General features: G+C 38.8%; 1 protein-coding gene across 4 annotated transcripts in view; it reads right to left on the bottom strand.

The window, feature by feature from the left end:
- Fam172a (family with sequence similarity 172 member A) overlaps nucleotides 1–18,586 on the bottom strand; it is a 381,713-nt gene that overhangs the window by 349,662 nt on the left and 13,465 nt on the right. For 3 of the 4 annotated variants that reach the window (XM_051172350.1, XM_051172351.1, XM_051172348.1), the window contains exon 2: nucleotides 5,170–5,293. The exons of the other annotated variant lie outside the window; for it this stretch is intronic. In XM_051172350.1, coding sequence (XP_051028307.1) covers nucleotides 5,170–5,275 — 106 coding nt within the window. In that variant the 5' untranslated portion in view covers nucleotides 5,276–5,293. The remainder of the gene's footprint in view (nucleotides 1–5,169; nucleotides 5,294–18,586) is intronic. 4 annotated transcript variants of the gene reach the window in all.

Here is an 18,586-nt window from a genome sequence, read left to right on the forward strand (position 1 = left end):
AAGCCCAAACAGGCTTATCACAGGAATACAAGGTTGGCTTAACATCTAAAAATAATTTAGTATAATTCCTGAGGCCTAAATTACACATTGTAAGTCAACTCCAGAAAGTTTCTTATCCACTTCAGATTGGTGACTAACTATGGCATTTCTATTCGTGAAGATACCAAAAGCTAGCAAGTCAGATCACAGAAACACAAGGTAAGATGCTACAGGAGTTAGGTTTCAAATGATATAACCAAATACCTGAAATATCTTTAAAAGAGAAAAAATGTTATTTTACATCATAGTTTGAATATTTCAGTTGACAATGTTGGTCCAATGCTTTGGGTTGGCGGGGAGGGGGGGGCAGGGGTTAGGGGAGCAGTGCAGTGAGGAAAGAACATAAAGCAGAAAAGGCTGCTTTCCTCAGAGCATGCAGGGAGCAAAGAGGAGACCCAAGTCTTTCAATTTCCTTATGAAAACGCATCCTCTTATCTGCCTCTTCTAATGTTCCATGTTTTTATAATGCAAAGCTGGAAGCCAAGCTCCCATGGGCTTTGAGAGAACACTCCAAACCCAAACTAGCAAAACCTGCTTGACTCAGATCCACAATATGCAGCCTCCCATTAAAAACAGCTGACTGGGTACCAGTTCATGGGCCCTTCCCTGGAGATGGCCATTTCTCTCACTCTCAGCATCCACACCCCACACCATCAATGCCCACCCCCTGCTCAGTCGCCATAGTTCTTGTCTAGGTTTGAGGCCCCAGAGGCTTTCTTCCTTCCAGTCATCGTGTCCTCTGGTGTCCTTCTTGTTCTGGTCTTGTTTACTAAGCCAAGCCGCTGGGTCCTTATGGATGTAGCCTCTCTGACATGGCTAGGAGACACAAGCTTACATCAACTTCCTGTGGTTCTTACAATCCTTCTGCCCTCACTTCTGCTATGACCCCCACAGTCTTTGGTGCAAGAATGTGCATCAGATGTATCATTATGAGTGGTCAACCCTGTAATCACATTAACAAAAATAACATTACACAGAATGAACAGTCTGTATTTACGTATTTAGGAGTGTGTGTGTGTGTGTGTGTGTGTGTGTGTGTGTGTGTGTATGCGTGTGTAAAAACAATGGAAAAATAGGCCATAAATTTGAGAGTGCACAGGAAGTTTGCTCAGGAATAGTTAGAAGAAGAAAATGGAAGGAGGAGAAATTATGTAAATTAAGTAAATTTTATGGGCAGACAAAATTTCTTTTTTTTTTTAAGATTTATTTATTTATTTATTTATTTATTTATTTATTTATTTATTTATACAGTAGTTGGCCTGCATGTGAGCAGAGAGCATGAGATCTCATTATAGATGGTTGTGAGCCACCATGTGGTTTCTGGGAATCAAACTCAGGACCTTTGGAAAAACAGCTAGTGTTCTTAACCTCTGAGCCATCTCTCCAGCCCCAGACAAAATTTCTTGGTCAAAGCCTTCATCAATAAACCTGGGAATAGCAGAGGCTAATTTTAGTGAAATATAATCAAGGCTATTTCAAATAATGAAAATAAATCGACACTAAGTTCAGTTATGTCCAGAAGGCATCAGAACAAAACGCAGGCATTCTGGCAGTGAGAGGAGAAGAAGGATAAACCAAAACTGATTCATAGAAACAAGAAGGACCAGTTTCAGAAGATCTTTCCAGGAGTCAAGAAGAAATTATTTGACAAATCAATACTACATGCAAACCGTTATCCTATAAAACTGGCAAAGAGAAAGGTAATCTTTTAAGTAAAGAATTCACAACAAAGTTCTCTTTGTCCCCAAGCAATGACAAGCTGCCTGATATGCAAAATTCCTTCTTTAAAGACAGCAACCCACATCCTCACCATCTTCATTATCTTCAACATTATAGTCCATTATGCTAAACTTCTATGCACACGCATCACATTTTTATTATGTGTGTGTATGTGTCTGTATATGGGTACCCACATGCACACATGCACAGTGGGCAAGACATGCTACAATGTACGTGTGTGGGTCAGAGGACAGCTTTCAGGACTTCTCTTCCAGGGGTGAAGTCATGCCAAAGGGTTGACAGAAAGCCACTTCTGCCCCCAACCATGTCACTGCCCATAAGTTAAACTTTTCCATCCAGAATATTCTGCCGTATCTTGAGATTTCTCTGCCACTTTTCATCCCAGTCACTCTGTTGAGTTTTTTTAAACATTTACAATTATCCAGAGCACCCTCCACAACCACCTACCTCCCACTAAAGCTCTAGGAACACCTCAGAAGAATAAACAGAAAGACAGAAGAGGTGGAAGACTGCGAGCACTGCCGTGAAACTCTATCACATGGTTACCCACTCATGAACTCAACTCTCACCAGCTCTATTTACCTACAAGACCTACATAAGACCAAGCCACCCAGACGTCCTGAAGAGATGGAGAAGATGATACCCAAGGCCCCACACCACCTGCAATAGTAGCACTTGGGAGACAGAGGTCAGGATCATAATCATTCTTAGTTGCTTCTCAGGCTTTTATATAAGATCAAATATAGTATCAAGGCTATCCTTGGCTACACAGTAAGTTTGAAGCCCAGCTGAGATTCTATCTTTAAAAGAAAAGAAGTTCTTAAAACTTATCAATGTACCCAGATATGAAATAATTTTAAAATGCTAAAGATGTGGATGATAAGCCAGGCTTAAAGCAGAGAGAAACAGAGATAGAAGAGGAAAGAGAGGGAGGGAGAGGGAGGGAGGGAGGGAAGTAGGGAGAGAGAGAGAGAGAGACAGATAGAGAGAGAGAGGCGCTAAAAATGAAAGGAGGCATCTTTGAGTCAAGTAATAAACCCTATGCTGAACAGATGACAGGCATTCCTATTACAGAGTCAGTGCGGAGAGAGAGCACCAAAGTCCTCAGCACCGGCCATCCTTCACCTCCTATTGCTAGAGCCCTGCTTGCTTCCTGTTACAGGACTTGCAGGATGGCAACCTTTCACCCAGTCCTGCCCTGCTTGGTCTGAGAAGACAGTCTACGTGGATTGGCTGGCTAACTGTATTGAGGTTTAGTGTTTTCTATTTTTTAAAAACCCAAAAGAAAGCAGGACTAGGGAGATGGCTCCCATATTAAAGTGCTTGTCAAACCAATGTGAAGACTGACTTCAGATTCCTATCATCTATATAAGAGCTGAGTACACAGGCATGTGTCTGCAACTGCAGCACACAGAGGCACACAGATCCATGCAGTTCACTTGCCACCAGCCCAGTAAAATCAAAACATTCCAAGTTCAGTGAAGGACCTTGTCTCAAAAATACAAGATGCAGAATACATGTAGAGAACACTCAATATCAACCTTTGGCCTCCATATATGCACACACACCTACACAAGCATACATATAAACTCCACATACAAAACCCCATGGCTTAAAGTGAAGCTATAATGACACTGATTTTGAGGTAACTACTGACTTTATAAGATGGAAGCCTTGCCTGAGATGGGGCAAGGATCATTGGACATGAACCTCCAGGGCACTCTTGAATCCCTTTCTTTTCCCAATTCTCACATTCTGATAACACTATAGATGGCTCCTATGTGGTAGATAGCACACCGTGTCTGTAATGGTTACAGCATTTTATTTATCTACTACCCTGCACTGGGACGCCATCAGAGCATGAAACATGTGTGGCCTCTATATTCTCATGCTCTTTAAAAACACCACGGTCTCGTCCACTGCCTTCATTACAAAGGTACTTCCTGACACTGGTCTTCTTTATAACAGGGCGATGCACAAGTACATCTTTTTTTATATCACTCTGCTATTAAAGCATTTGGGTTTCTTACATTGAGCCATTTTCATAGTCCCAAAACCTGGCTACTTTGAGAGTAGCCACTGTCCTTGGTGGTCACTTCTATTGTCATGGCGGTCACCTCTTCTTAAGGTTAAGCTGCCTCAGGGTAAACTCTCTTTTCTAGTTCCATGGTTATGTCAGGTGATCTCAATTAGGACTATGACATTAAATATTATTTTTATACTAACGATTTTATGATCGCATGCCAGCAGATCGTTATCACTTACTGCAAAATATCTGTGTATTAATTCTTCGTTAGCCCTTGTTACCAACCTAATCCAAACCATCACCCTGTTTCTAACTGTGAGGACACAGTCTGAAAACTGAAAGCCAAAATCGCCTTCACCATTGTGGTTCTGTGGGCAAGCACTAGTTCTACTATTCCTCTGAACATCACCTCTAAAAAACAGATCGAGATGATATGATTTGAGCTAGGAAACTCACTGCTGTATTGCACATATGGCTGAGATTGTTTCAGTAAAATATAGGCCAATGTAGCTGCGCTCATTGCTATGACCAAAATTCCTGACAGAAACAACCTCAAGAAAAAAGGCGTGTTTGGGCTCACAGTAGGAAATTTCAGCCCATCACAGTGGGGAAGGCACGGAGGAAAGCTCAGACCACAATGAGAGCAGGCTATTCACACAGCAGCAGAGCAGGGCACTAAGAGAGCACACCAGAACCAGGAAAGAGCACAGCCCAGCTTGGCCCCGCCATAGAATCTACTTCCTGAGTCCTAAAGGCTCCAAGCCTTCACACCAGCAACACACGCTGTGGGAGACAGTTCAAATTTTAAACGTAACAGCAGAAGTATCAATTATTGATGCATTTTTTATTATCCAGTTAAAAGCTGGGTAATATTTCCTCTAGAGATAAAATTATATTAGATAGCAGAACTAAAATACACAAAATATCTAGAACTAAGAATTCCCCCAACCATGTCTAAGACAAATTCCTTCATAAGTATTAATATTGAAGAGGTTGAACAAAAAATCCCCAAGTTCCAGTTAACATAATAGCGGAATACAGGAAACCCAGATTACATGACACTCCACTCAACAAAATGCAGTAAAGATACTGATCCTGATTTTAAAATCTTTTAAGTGTTTGTTTTGCCATTAAATGACAACCTTGAGCAAAAAGAGCATGAAGAAACCTTACATCTGTGAAATCTTGAGTCTATGACTCATTTCGGGCACTGTAACTGTTGCTGTGAGCAACATACGCACTTGCAAATAGCTTAGGCACTGACATCCTTACTTGACAACTGAAACGAACAAAGACGATCCAAATATTCCCATACTATCACTGCAGACAATGAAATTTTCCTCAAAAAGTAATTTAAGTATTACCTTTCAATGCTGTAGTTTTTTCTTTTTCACCTGGATCACCCTGCTGGATTTGTGCCATGTTTATCCAAATTGGCAAGAAAATTAAAAAGCTCAAGGAAATAGACATCGATCTTCAGAAGACAGTCTAGAATGAATGAGAGCAATAAATTAAGCTCTACCCAAAGCCTGCCTGTCTATGATAGCTTCCTAGTTCCTAGAAGAGGAAGAAAAACTTCCTACTATGATGCTACTCTACTTTGTGGACGCATGCACCACAGAGCTTATCACTGCCTGCTGCAGGTGATAGTATTTATGTGTCATCTGCTTCAGTTAACAGCTTACAAGTTGCTGCTGTTATATAGCACAAACACCACCAAACACAAAGTCTCAAATCTTTAGATAACCTGTAAGCTTGTTCAAACTGCACTTAGCTCTTTATCAGCCAATAGTATTTGTGTGTGTGTGTGTGTTTAAGACAAGCTTTGTCTATGTAGCCCAGGCTAACCTGGTCTGCATGATCCCTTTTCTGGAGTTATGATCATCTCATATTTGATATCTTCAGGTAATTTTGAAAGAGTGGAAATTAATATAAACTGTAAGCATGTGCCATTTAGAAGGTCAGAGTATTCTCTAGTATATAGATAGTTATTAAGATAAAAATACATAAATATTTAAAGTAACTACAAATGGCCTAAAGTTTAATTAAAAATGTAACTGTAAGGGAAACAATTAGAAGCTTTTTTAAAAACTACACTCACTTCACTACCTAAAAGCTACACTTTATAAATGGCACTCCAGGAAATAGTATATTATAAAATTATGATTTATTAAAATCTAACTCAATTCCACTCTGACCAAAAGCAGTAGAGCTATAGTTGGCCTTTCACCGTCTGCCCATGAGCAAGAATGAAAGCAACTTATCCTAATGTTTAAAAGAAAAAGCTACAGCACATTCAAGGAAAATACTTGAATTTAGATCATACATTAAAAAAATACATCAAAGCCAGGCATGGTAGTGCATGCCCATAATCCTAGCAATTACTCTGAGAAAGGTGAATTACAAGTTTGAGGCCAGCCTGAGCTCAATCCCAAAAGCTGACAGTGAACAACAGGAAGAAAAATTTACACTAACAACAGCAATAAAGCAAAACTGAATATCCTATGGCTCGGAAACCCAACTGATTTGTTACTTGTACGCAAATTTCAGTTTCCATTCTTAAGTACACTTGAAGCTGTCATAGACATGCTAATGTGGATAGGAAAAGCCTATGAGGCCTCAACCCTCACAAAGAACTACAGGCAGCTCAGGAGTGCTGAAAGTGGGAAAAATCATCTCCAGGGAAGAGCACACCAACTGGTTATCCAATACCAAATGGTCAGCCTGGAAGACATACATACAACTAACACTATATAGACTAAGTCTGAAGGTTATATTTGGAAATATGTGTGTGTGCATATATATATATATATATATATATACATATCTCTCAATTAACCAAAAAAGACCATGAATTTGAAAAAGAGTAAGGGCAATATCTGGAAGGAAAAAAAAGAGAAGGGAGAAATGTAATTATATTATGATCTCAAAATTAAAATAAAAAAAAAAATCCCACAGAAATCGCAATAGTCAAAGGATGTAGCAAAAATACATCATGACATACCTATTAAGTGAGAATGTAAACAATTTTAAGGCCTAATACTGAAATTAAGTGTTTCAAGCCTGTGAATATTGTACATGGTCATAACCAGGAGTGCTCACGTCTCCACTCTACAGTAGGTAATGTAAGAGAAAGGGCACTGGTTCCTCCACCAACTTGAAGGAGCCTGTGTTATTTTCCATATTTGTACAATGGAAATGACAATCATACTTCCTTCACAGTAAAATTAAATAGAAAATATTTAGTGCAGTGCCTGCTCTATAATTAATTGTCCAACATATATTAGCTTATAGTTTTTAACTGTTAGAAATGAACCTATCTTCCCAATTAATAATAGCAGGCCATTTAATATCTAAAAGTTATATTTTCCCATTTATAAAATTTGGCTAATACATCAAGTACTAGTTGATGAAAAGTAAGCAGTATAGATGTTTATAGCAAATCATTGCTATTACTAGCAGTATCCGTGTAATCAATGTAATCAAATCTCCTAAAAGGAATAACCACAAAAAAGATAACAGCCTACAGTTTACATCTGAAGTGTCCCCTAAAGCTAATGCATTAATATTAAAGGTCCAGCTGCAATCCGGGGCACTGCTGGAATGTGAATAGCCTTTAAGAGGTAGCAGTGGAAGAAAGTTAGATCATTCGAGGTGTGAACTTGAAAGAGATATTAGGTCCTCGGATTCCTCCTCTCTCTGTCTCCACTTCTTGGCCATCTTGAAGTGAGTGACCTTGTACTCTCCATAGTGATGCTCTTGCAGTCTTGCCACAATTCCAAAACCGATGTAGACAATTAATCCTGGACTAAAGTCCCCCAAATAGACTATTCATCTCAGGCATTTTCTCACAGAGACCAAAAGCTAGCTAACAAAACCTTGACTATGGAACCATTTTCACTTAGTATGAAAATATCTATTTTTTTCTATGAATGGACAACTCAAAATTATATAAATTCAATATAAATAAAATATGTAAATATTAATTAAAGAAACATCATAGTCTATAGGCCAGGCAACATTCTGCAATGGTGAATACAACAGATACAGTCACTGCCTTTATAGGGCTTACTAGGTGAAATCAAACTGAAAACAATCAAAACAATATTATAGATTTAGATAGACTGACAGTTACTGTTATATCAAAGTGATACTTGTAAGGGATATTATGACAGCTAAGATTTAATCAGATCAGACAAGTTCCCCAAGTCTATATATGAGCATCACCAGCAGCCCCTCATTAAACACAATTCTATAGCAGAAATTAAAGAGAAACGCTTTTAATGAGCGGTCCTTTCCTAACACCTCTATAACTGTATTGGCTATATACAGAGAGCTACTTGCAGCCTGTACATTATCCATCTCTCTGGCAATAGAATTTCTTCTAACTATAAATCACTGTCTTAGGGTCACAATTGCTGTGATGAAACACCACGACCAAAAGCAAGTTGAAGAGGAAAAGGTTTATTTTGCTGATGAGTCCATATTAATGTTCATCATCAAAGAATGTCAGGGCAGGATCTAGAAGCAAAAGTTAATTCAGGGGCTATGGAAGGGTGCTGCTAACTAGTTTGCTCCTCATGGCCTTGCCCAGTCTGCTTTCTTATAGAACTCAGAACCAGCAGTCCTGGAGTGGCCTCACTTACAATGGGCTGGGCCCTCTGTGATGGCTGCAATGCGGGTGGCCTCCATAAGGCTCAAATGTTTGAATGTGTGGAACTCAACCAGGGGAAACTGTTGGTCAAGGAATAAGAGAAGGTATATCACTAGGGACAGGATTTGAGGTTTCAAAATCCCAGGCCAGGCCCTCTCTCCCCTCCCCTTCCTCCCCTCCCCCTTCTCCCATCTCTCCTGGCAGATCAGGATGCAAAGCTCTCAGCTGCTGCTCCAGTGCTATGCCTGTCTGCTTCCTGCAATGATGACCATGTACTAACCTTCCTTCTAAAACTGTAAACAAGTTCCCAATTAAATTCTTGCTTTTAAGACTTGCCTCGGTTGTAGTGTCTCTTCACAATAGAATAGTAACTACGACACACTCCCACATCCATCACTAATTAAGAAAACGCCTCACAGGCTTGCCTCCAGCCAGATCGTATGAAGGCATTTCTTGATTGGGCTCCCTCCTCTCAGATGACTCTAGCTGTGTCAAGCTGACATCAAATTATCCAGTACAACCACTATGTCATTTTTCATTATCCCTCAATTATCTGATCCCTGAACAGAACAACATATATAATTATTTCACCATAGCTGTATTAATATAGAATACATTTTGATGCAAAGATCACATTTACTTACTGTGTGTGTATGTGTGTGTGTGTGTGTGTGTGTGTGTGTGTGTGTGTGTGTGTGTGTGTGTACCTGAGTATAGGTATATGCATCATATACATTCAAAAGGGTATCTCTCCAGACTATAAATTCACATCATAAAGATTCTCGTTCATCATTCTTATGATTAAATAGCAATCAATAATCTTTATTCTTTATTTTAATATGAAACAACCTAAAAATTCACAGAGCACTTTACTGTGGTGATGACATATAAGCTGAAAGATTTGGAACTTCCACACATGACCTTAACCTTACAATAGCAGACAAATCAAGTAAGCACGAAGGAAAAGTAATCTGTCTATCACTCTTATCCTATTTTAGACTTCACCTTCTTCTGTTATTTTCCATGGTTGTAGCACAGCTGGTGAGGCTAAATCAGGAACATTATAAATTGTCAATTTAGTTTTCCTAATAAAAATTCAGTTATAATCTGTACGAGCACAGATAAACACTACTAAAAATGCAGCCAGCTAAGCGTTTGGTACATGTGACATATATTAGTATGTGCACTTGACGCAGTTTACTTGGCACTATCTGATGGAGGTGAGGTTACAGGGAATAAAGCACTTTCACTGATGTAAACTGGGACACAGTTGACATGTTGTGTACTTCATGATAACCACTGCTGCTTAAATGTAGTTTCCTAGAAATGGTTACAATACAAAGTCGATTCAAAACCTCTCCGTTTGCATTCTGTGAACTACACAAAGCAATTATCATATCTTTTCCTTTCTAAGATTCCAACAGAGAATCCACCGCATAGAATAAAGCTATAAAAAACTTGTCATGTGTAATCTCTATCCAGTCAGCATTTCAAAACACATAACAGTAGACTATTTATTTGCCCTGTTTGCTCAAAATATGGTGTGAACACATAAAATGTGCAGAAAGATACTGAAAGACCTATCTTTTCTCATTTGGTTGGTCTTAATCGGGTATGAAATACAAACTAGATATAAATGATATTGCCCTCATATTCTGAATACACAGATGAGCATACAAAATATGGTCAAGAACAAGTGAAATTGAGTTAATGTTCTCAGAACACTGGGGCTGGCCTGAATTGAGCCTAACTACAAGGAATCTATACTCAATAAGTGAGGCTCTGGAAATCAAGTTCAAAACAGCTGACTTGTAAAGGAGAGCTCACTAAGTCAAATGGTACTGGTAATTTAAGAAGAACTAAAGATCTAAAGAAATTATGATTAAAATAGCAATGTGGCACTTTGTAAAGGATAGCTCAAACTATTGCTAGGTAGAATCTAATTCCAAAGCTATTGTAAGAAAATATGTATATGGGAGGGATGTCTATGAGCATGTATGGACATTCATATGGGCACAGATGGAGACACTGAACAACAAAGGCATCAGGCTGGAACAGATATAGAAAACTTGGTACATAGAAAACGGCAGTTTATTCAAGGAATGTAATTATGATCAGACAAAAGTTTAGGTCTGAGTACAAACAGCTAATTCAAAGACATCTAAAATAAATCATCTTTCTTTGTCTGATACAATAGATTCAGATGAGAAATCCAGGTTTTGAATCTCTGTTCCATCATGTACTAGCTAAGTGAACTACCATCAAAGAATGTACACAGAATCGTTTTACCAACTATAAATCGCTTTAGAAACACCAGTCATGCACAGTGGGGTGGTACATGTGTGCAGTCCTACCGCCTGGGAAATTGACAAGGAGTATCAGGGCCAACCTGGGATTCATATTCAGACTTGAAAAAACCCAGGAAAAAGAGGACTTAAGAGAACCGGAGAGAGGGAGAGAGAGAGAGAGAGAGAGAGAGAGAGAGAGAGAGAGAGAGACAGAGAGAGAGAGAGAAAAGAAGAAGAAGAAAAAGAAGAAGAAGAAGAAGAAGAAGAAGAAGAAGCAGCAGGAGGAGGAGGAAGAAGAGGAAGAGAAGGAGGCAGCTGAAAACATTCTAGGTCTAGGTTAGATTGTATGAAAGCTAGAAGATTCCAGAACTAAACATAGGTTAGCAGATGAAGCCAGTAAGCACTGACGATGAGAATTACCACAGGAGAATAAAAGACTAATTTAACACAAACTTTTGTATTAGTTTATTTCTCTGGGATAAAACACTGAACAAAACTGAATTAGGAAGAAAAGGGTTTATTTCATCTTACAAGTCTAATCCATCACCGAGGAAAAACGGGACAAGAACTCATGGCAGGAGCCTGGAAGCAGAAAGTGAAGCAAAGAAAACATGGAAGAATGCTACAAACTGCCTTGCTTTTTATTATCATTATTATTGAAAATAGACTTTTCCTCATACAATACATTAGGATTATAGTTCCCCTCCCTCTACTCTTCCCAGTTCCTCCCTATTTTCTCACCTATGCAGATCCACCCCTTTCTGTCTATCATTAGAAAACAAACAGGTTTCTAATGGAAAATAATATAATATAATATAATATAATATAATATAATATAATATAATATAATATAATATAAACAAACACAACAGAATAGTAAAAAACAAATAAACAAAAGAAAAAGAGCCTGGAAAACAAGAACAAGAAACAGATCCAGGCGCAGAGACCCACACATTAGCAATCTACTGCTGGGGATGCTGCAGTTGGTTGCCCCAGTCAGACTCCCTTTGGGGAAACTAAAGTTTCACTGGCAAGTGGTTATCAATTGGATTTTGATTCCAGGCTAGGGAGAGAAACTTGTGTCCACTTCTCTCAACCACAGGACTCCATCTGGTCCTGTGCTTGTTGCCTCAGTCTCTGTGAGTCCATATGTGTCAGTCCTGTTGTGTTTAGAAGGCCTTGTTTCCTTGGTGTTCTCCAATGCTTCTGAGTATAGGTTGCTCTCCACAAAGTGAGAGCAAGGCCCTATTACTAAAGACAACACATGCATAACTCACTGAGCATGCAGAAGTTGAGTTGGGACCTACATAAAGTACTAGAAAGTACTCTGCAGGCTAGCAAAGGAGAAACATAAACATCAACCGCGCTATAAACCCTTCAGTCTATACTCATGTCCTCTGTGTAAGATATTAGATTTGGGGGCACAAATCTTGTGGGAACAACCTACCAATATCTGATTTAACTTAAGTCCACTCCACTAGGTGAAAGCCACACCTGATGCTGTTTGGGTAACGAAAACCTGAGACTAGAGACCCCAGAGACCTAGGGGGAAATTAAATACTACTGTTCTACTAAAAGAACATAGCAATAAAATGATTTCTAATGACACTCTGTTATACTCAGAGACAACTATCCTGCTTGGCCATCATCTGAAAGCTTCCTCTTACAGCAGCAGGGAACAGGCACAGAGACCCATTTCCAGACAATATGCACAGAGAGAAAGATCTTGGAACACTCAGCCCTAAATGGGATGTCTCCATCAAATCCCTCCCTTAGCAGTTCAGGGAACCCTGGGAAGAGGTGGCTTGCTCTTTTATACAACCCAGAACCACCTGGTCATGGGTAGCACTGCCAGTGGGGTAGGGACCTTACCATATCAATCATTAATCAAATCAAAATATATAAAAGAACAAGTTACAAGTTAAGATACAATAAAAAAAATGAGAAAAAAAGAAAATAATAAATACATTGATGGCCCCTTATCACAGGTCCCCAGATTAGAAGTAACCTGTTACATTTACATTACACAAGCCTAGAAAAGCACAGAGCTTTATATGGAAATGGTAAATCTGAAGCTTAAAAAGTAAATATGAACTAAGAAAATTATCAGTTTTGAATCCTGACCAAAAAACAATTCGGTAGCCATTTTAAACATTTTTCACACAACTGCAGGGTTATGTATAAGCACAAAGTAAATCCCAGATAGAGTATACCAGCCACAAGATTGTAGAAAACCCAAGTGTACCAAGTAGTCATCACTTTTATACAGGTCAAATATCCTTATCAATATGCCAGGTATAAACAGTAAAGTACAAATAATAATATAAACATACATAACAGTCTATATTCAACAAGCAGAAACGATCTTCAGATTGTAAAACAGGCAATGCCATTAAAAGCAATACTAACATAGCCAAAAGACCCATATCCCATATTTTAACCCTATACGCATATTCACTGGCAATTCTGCTAAACTAGTAGAATTTGAGCTTCAACTTACATTGAAAAGCATGATGTGAATATGGCATTCACTAAATGAACTATGAAATAGTATTTTAAGGGGAATCTGCTGTACAGACGCCAGGTGAACAGCCAGCCAAGAATCACTTATCATCATTCAAGACTTGACTTCAGTCAACATCAGGCCTTTCCCCTTATTTGGTGACTGAACCAACAGCAATAAGAAAGCCTAGCCATTTTGCTCTTATACAGGACAAATCTAAAAGGCAACATTTATTCTAGAACTCGGCAGATGTTTTATTAGTTCTGCATGTAAATTAAACTCTTCTCTCAGCCGGGCATGGTGGCAAACATCTTTATTCCAAGCCCTAGGGGGGTAGAAGCAGGTGGATCTCTGAGTTTGAGGCTAGCCTGGTCTACAAAGTGAGTTCCAGGTCAGCCAGGGCTACACCGAGAAACCTGGTCTCAAAAAACACAAAACAAACAAAGAAAAAAAAAACTCTTCTCTCAAACCAAATCCTCCTTTCTTTCACAAATGCTCGTGTTCTAGGGGTCAAATCTGAACCTAACATATGTTTACTAAGTACTCAACAACAATGCTAGACCTTAGTCCCTGTCAGATAATACACATTTTCTGCACTGCATTCTGTCTCTACATCTGTTTCTGGAAAACCTAAACTTTAACAAATGCAAAAACAAAAACAAAGTAAGAGATCAGTCAAAATGCAGAGTTTCTGAGGGCAGAGCCCAGTCCCAGTGGAAACACTCCCACAACTAACGCTTAGGGAACATCGTGGAAGAGGAGACAGAAAGATTGTAAGAACACGAGAACCAAGAAGTTTGCTGCAAAATCGTGTCTCCTAGTACTATCAGAAGCTACACGCAAAAAGTCTCACCAAGATGACTGCCAAAACAAGAGCTCAACAAAGACAATGCCGACAGACACGCCCATAAGAAGGTGTGGCCTTCTTGGCGTCCTTGTAGCCTTGCTAGAGGAAGTATGTCACCCAGTGTGGAATCTCCTTCTGCTGCCTTTGGATCAAGATGTAGAACTCTCAGCTCCTCCATCACCACGTCTGCCTGTATGCTGCCATGCTTCCCCCCATGATGATAATGAACTAAACATACAGGTAACATTATACAGACTGCACAGGTTGTATTTAGACATATGGATGCATATATATTCATATTCACATGTAATAAAAAGTAAACACAACTAGGCCATGAATTTAAAACAGAACAAGAAGGGGTATATGGGAGGGCTTAGAGGGAAGAACGGGGAGGGATAAATGATGTAGTTGCATTATAATATCAAACTAATGCAAAAGAAATATTTTATCTTTTAAAAGCTAGGCAGAGCTCATAAGCATTACAGAGTATTACCAATATTTTGATCCCTGAATAAAGTAGTGTCTTAGCTAGGGTTTCTGTTGAAGAGACGAAATAGCATGTCCAAAAGCAAAGGTGAGGAATGGTTTATGGGCTTACACTTCCACATTGCTATTCATCACGGAAGGAAGTCAGGACAGAAACTCAGGACAGGGACCTGAAGGCAGGAGCTGACGCAGAGGTCTGGGGGGGGGGGGTGCTGCTTACAGGCTTGCTCAGCCTGCTTTCTTACAGAGCCCAGGACCACCAGCCCAGGGATGCACCTCCCCCGCACAATGGATGGGGCCCTCCCCCATCAAGCACTATTTTAAAAATGCCTTACAGGCTTGCCTGCAGCCCAGATCTTACAGAGGTATTTTCTTAATTGAGGTTCCCATCTCTCAGATGACTCCAGCCTTTACCAAGTTGATGTAAAACTTCCAGCACAGGTAGTGAATATATAAAAGTTAATTATGCTTTTATGCATAAACATTACTATGAAAAGTTGGTTTGCTTATTGGAATATAATTCTCATATAACAAAACACAATGATTATGACTACATATAATATTTTTCACTATTAACTATATAAAGCTATACATACATACTATGTACACATATCTGGTGTGCACGTGTGTGTGTGTGTGTGTGTGTGTGTGTGTGTGTGTGTGTTTTGATGTGGAATGAGCCAGGATGTCACATATACTATATAAATATTGTATCAATGTATACAGGCCTAGCATAACAATATATTTCTAAAAGATAGAAAAACACTAACATAAAAAGAACAACATCATTTTAGCATCATTGCCCTTTATAATTTATTCTATCGAGTGTTTTTTCTTAAGGATAATATTGCAAGTCCAGTGTCATCTATTTTGTCAAAAGTCTAGAGATCTTGCTAGAGATAAACCCTAGTAGACATAGGTAAAAAGAAAACAGTCAGATATTAAGAAAACTTCATAGTATTCATATATGACTAAATTACTGTTACTGAAAAACAACAGATTCCTTGCCTGAAAGGAAATAAGAAATATTTTCAGCAAAAATGCATTACCTCAGAAATTTCTAATAGCTACTGAAATAAACAAACATTAAATATTTCTTAAAATTTGAAAAATTAAAAATGTATAACGTTATACTAAAGCATTTTAAATATATATACTTCTGAAAATACTAACTTTAATTTATAGTTCTGTTTTTTCTTTGATTGGTATTATCCCACTATGTCTTCATAAGTGGAAGAAATAAAATCTGCCTTTGAAAATAAACAAGTGACTAGAAAATTTTAAATTCTGGTATCAGAAACAGTTCTAAGCAACCAGTGAATGAAAGATGAGGACAAAGAACTTAATTCAGAATAATCTGTTCTGCTGGCTGCTAGGGCATGGATTAATCTACTCACAAGAGAACACTTCCACAGAGAATCACCAGTCTCCTGACACAATGTGAAAATGGGCTTTAATCCTGAGAAAAATAAAAAACAACTTTTCTTGTTTTTCTAAATTTGAAGTGAAAGGAGGAAATTCTGTGTGAAGGCAGCCACTGGAGGGAGGGCTTGATGTTAGAATAAAACTGAAAGAAGCAAACATTTTATTCAGTGCTTTGTCTGAACATAGCATTCCATTAAACTAATTTCTATTTGTTGAAATGACAATTGCTGACAATACTGCTTTCTCTTCATGAGAGTTAAACTTCCTTCTACTGAAAAACAATGCTGGCTCAACTGTTATTCTTTGGTACACAAAATGTCAGTAATATAATGATACAGGTGCCTGGACTGACAAAGAACCAGCATCAGTCTTGGTCTTAGTATACTGAGTTCTAGATCTTATACTTGATATACTTGCTTATATGAAATATTATACATTAATTTGATTCAAGGCCTCTGATGATTTTCTACACTTCTCAATACAGTGCTTGAAGTCTTAACTAGAGCAAAACGGTGTGAGGGAGAAAGAGAAACAATTAAAGGGAATGACAGTAGGAAAGGAAGCCATCAAAGTATCTCTACTTGAAGACAACTCAACTGTCCTGTTAAAGATACCACAGACTGAACCAGGAACTCAGTTCTAACACGCACATGCAGCAGACTAGCAAGATGCAGGGTCACATTCAACAACCTGGTTTTTCCAACACTGAACACCCAAAAACAAATGAGAAGAAAATCCCATTCACTACAATTAAAGTAACAAAGTTGAGCAATTAGGTAAAAGGACTCTATAATGAAATTCTTAAATAAGAGAAGACAGGAAGCCCTCTCATGCTGTGGGTCCCAGGGTTGCTGTTATGCAATGACTGTGTTGCTAAAAGCCATCTTCAGAGTCAAACAGTCCCCATCAAGATTTCAATGACATTCTTCACAGACCTAAAAAAAACCCTCAGATTCGTAAAAGCAAAGGACTGCTCAAATGGCCACAGCCATCCTGGAGAGAAGACACAATGAGAGAAGTATCATGATGCCTGATCTTAAGCTAGACTATATACAGAACAGGTGGCATCCACCCCTCAGAAAGCAAGATACCAGAAGAAGAAAACCAGCATTGCAGCCACCTTTGGCAAAGGTATAAAACATGACTAGCAAAAACTAGTTTCTTTAACAAACAGTACTGGCAAAACTGGACATTCATGTTGCAGAAGAATTATTCTAGATCTGGCTCTTTCATCCATACTAATATCAAGTCAAGATGGCTTGGGGCCTTCGGGTAAAACCTGAAATTCAGAAAGGATGAGAGGAAGACACAGAAGCTACTTTTAGAAACAGGAATACGCAAGGACTCTGACATAAGGACTCACATAGCATTTAACTGTATTTGCAATTATACAGATATTTGTATACACATGACATGAAACTAGAGGATGAACAATGAGAAAAGAAAAGGAGAGCTACAGGGCTAGGAGAAGAAAACACAGGAGGATCACAATGAAGAAAAAACAAAATTATATTCTCTCCTACAAAGAATCAATATTTCATTGACACAATTATATTTATATGAAAGTGTAGAGGGAATATTAGTAAGTGTTAGGTCCTGCTGCAGGGTGTGGCTTGCATGGCCTGCCCTCTACCCCTACCCACCCCCCACCTCTCCACCTCTCTCCCCGCCCCCTCTCTCTCTCCCTTTTCCCCACACCTCCCTACTCTCTCTCCTTCCCTTCCCCCCATGCTATTTATTTAATCAATCAGTAAGAAGGAGGCCAGTCAGAGGTGATAGCAGATGATAAGGATACATGTGGCCAAAATACAAGGGTATATTTGTATGAAAATACATTAAAACCCTACTAACAAAAACAAAGACTCAGAGTGAAAACAAACAAACAAACAAACAATAAAACAAAGCCCGGTGCATTGTTCTCTATAAAGTTGGCACGTTTTGACTGGCCCAGCACTTAGAGGCAGAGGCAGAAGGATCTCTGAGTGCAAGGCCAGCCTAGTCTACATAGTGACTTCCAGGACAGCCAGGGCTACACAAAGAAACCTTGTCTCCCAAAAACCAAAACAATAACAAAACATGGAAAACAAGAACCAGTTTCTGACAGTTGCCTTCTAACCTCCTCCACATGTACTATATGCATGCCAAGGCAAACATGCATACACACTCGCACATGTACCTACATACATATATACATACATACATTTCAGAAACTAAATAAAAAATTGTAAAAACAACAACAAAGGTATATGTTGAGAAATGCTAATTCAGAACATGGCTCTTTGTCAAGAGATCACATTCAAAGGTCTTTTAGGTCCTTTTAGGTGTGATCTGGCTGGAATAGAAACACACCTTTAATCCAGGAGACAGAGGCAAACAGATCTGAGTTCAAGGCCAGCCTGGTGAAGAGCAAGTATCAGATAAAGAAAAGCTTAGATACAGGCGTGGTGATACATGCCTTTAATCCCAAATTAAGGTAAAGTTAGTTGGGAGAAGGAAGCACCCATGTCTAAAAGTGATGTCAAATTGAGTGACAGAAAAGATAGCAACTCAGAGAGATGACAGAATATGATGTGCCCAA

The sequence above is a fragment of the Acomys russatus genome, chromosome 30 (genome assembly GCF_903995435.1).
Source record: "Acomys russatus chromosome 30, mAcoRus1.1, whole genome shotgun sequence".
NCBI lineage: Eukaryota > Metazoa > Chordata > Mammalia > Rodentia > Muridae > Acomys > Acomys russatus.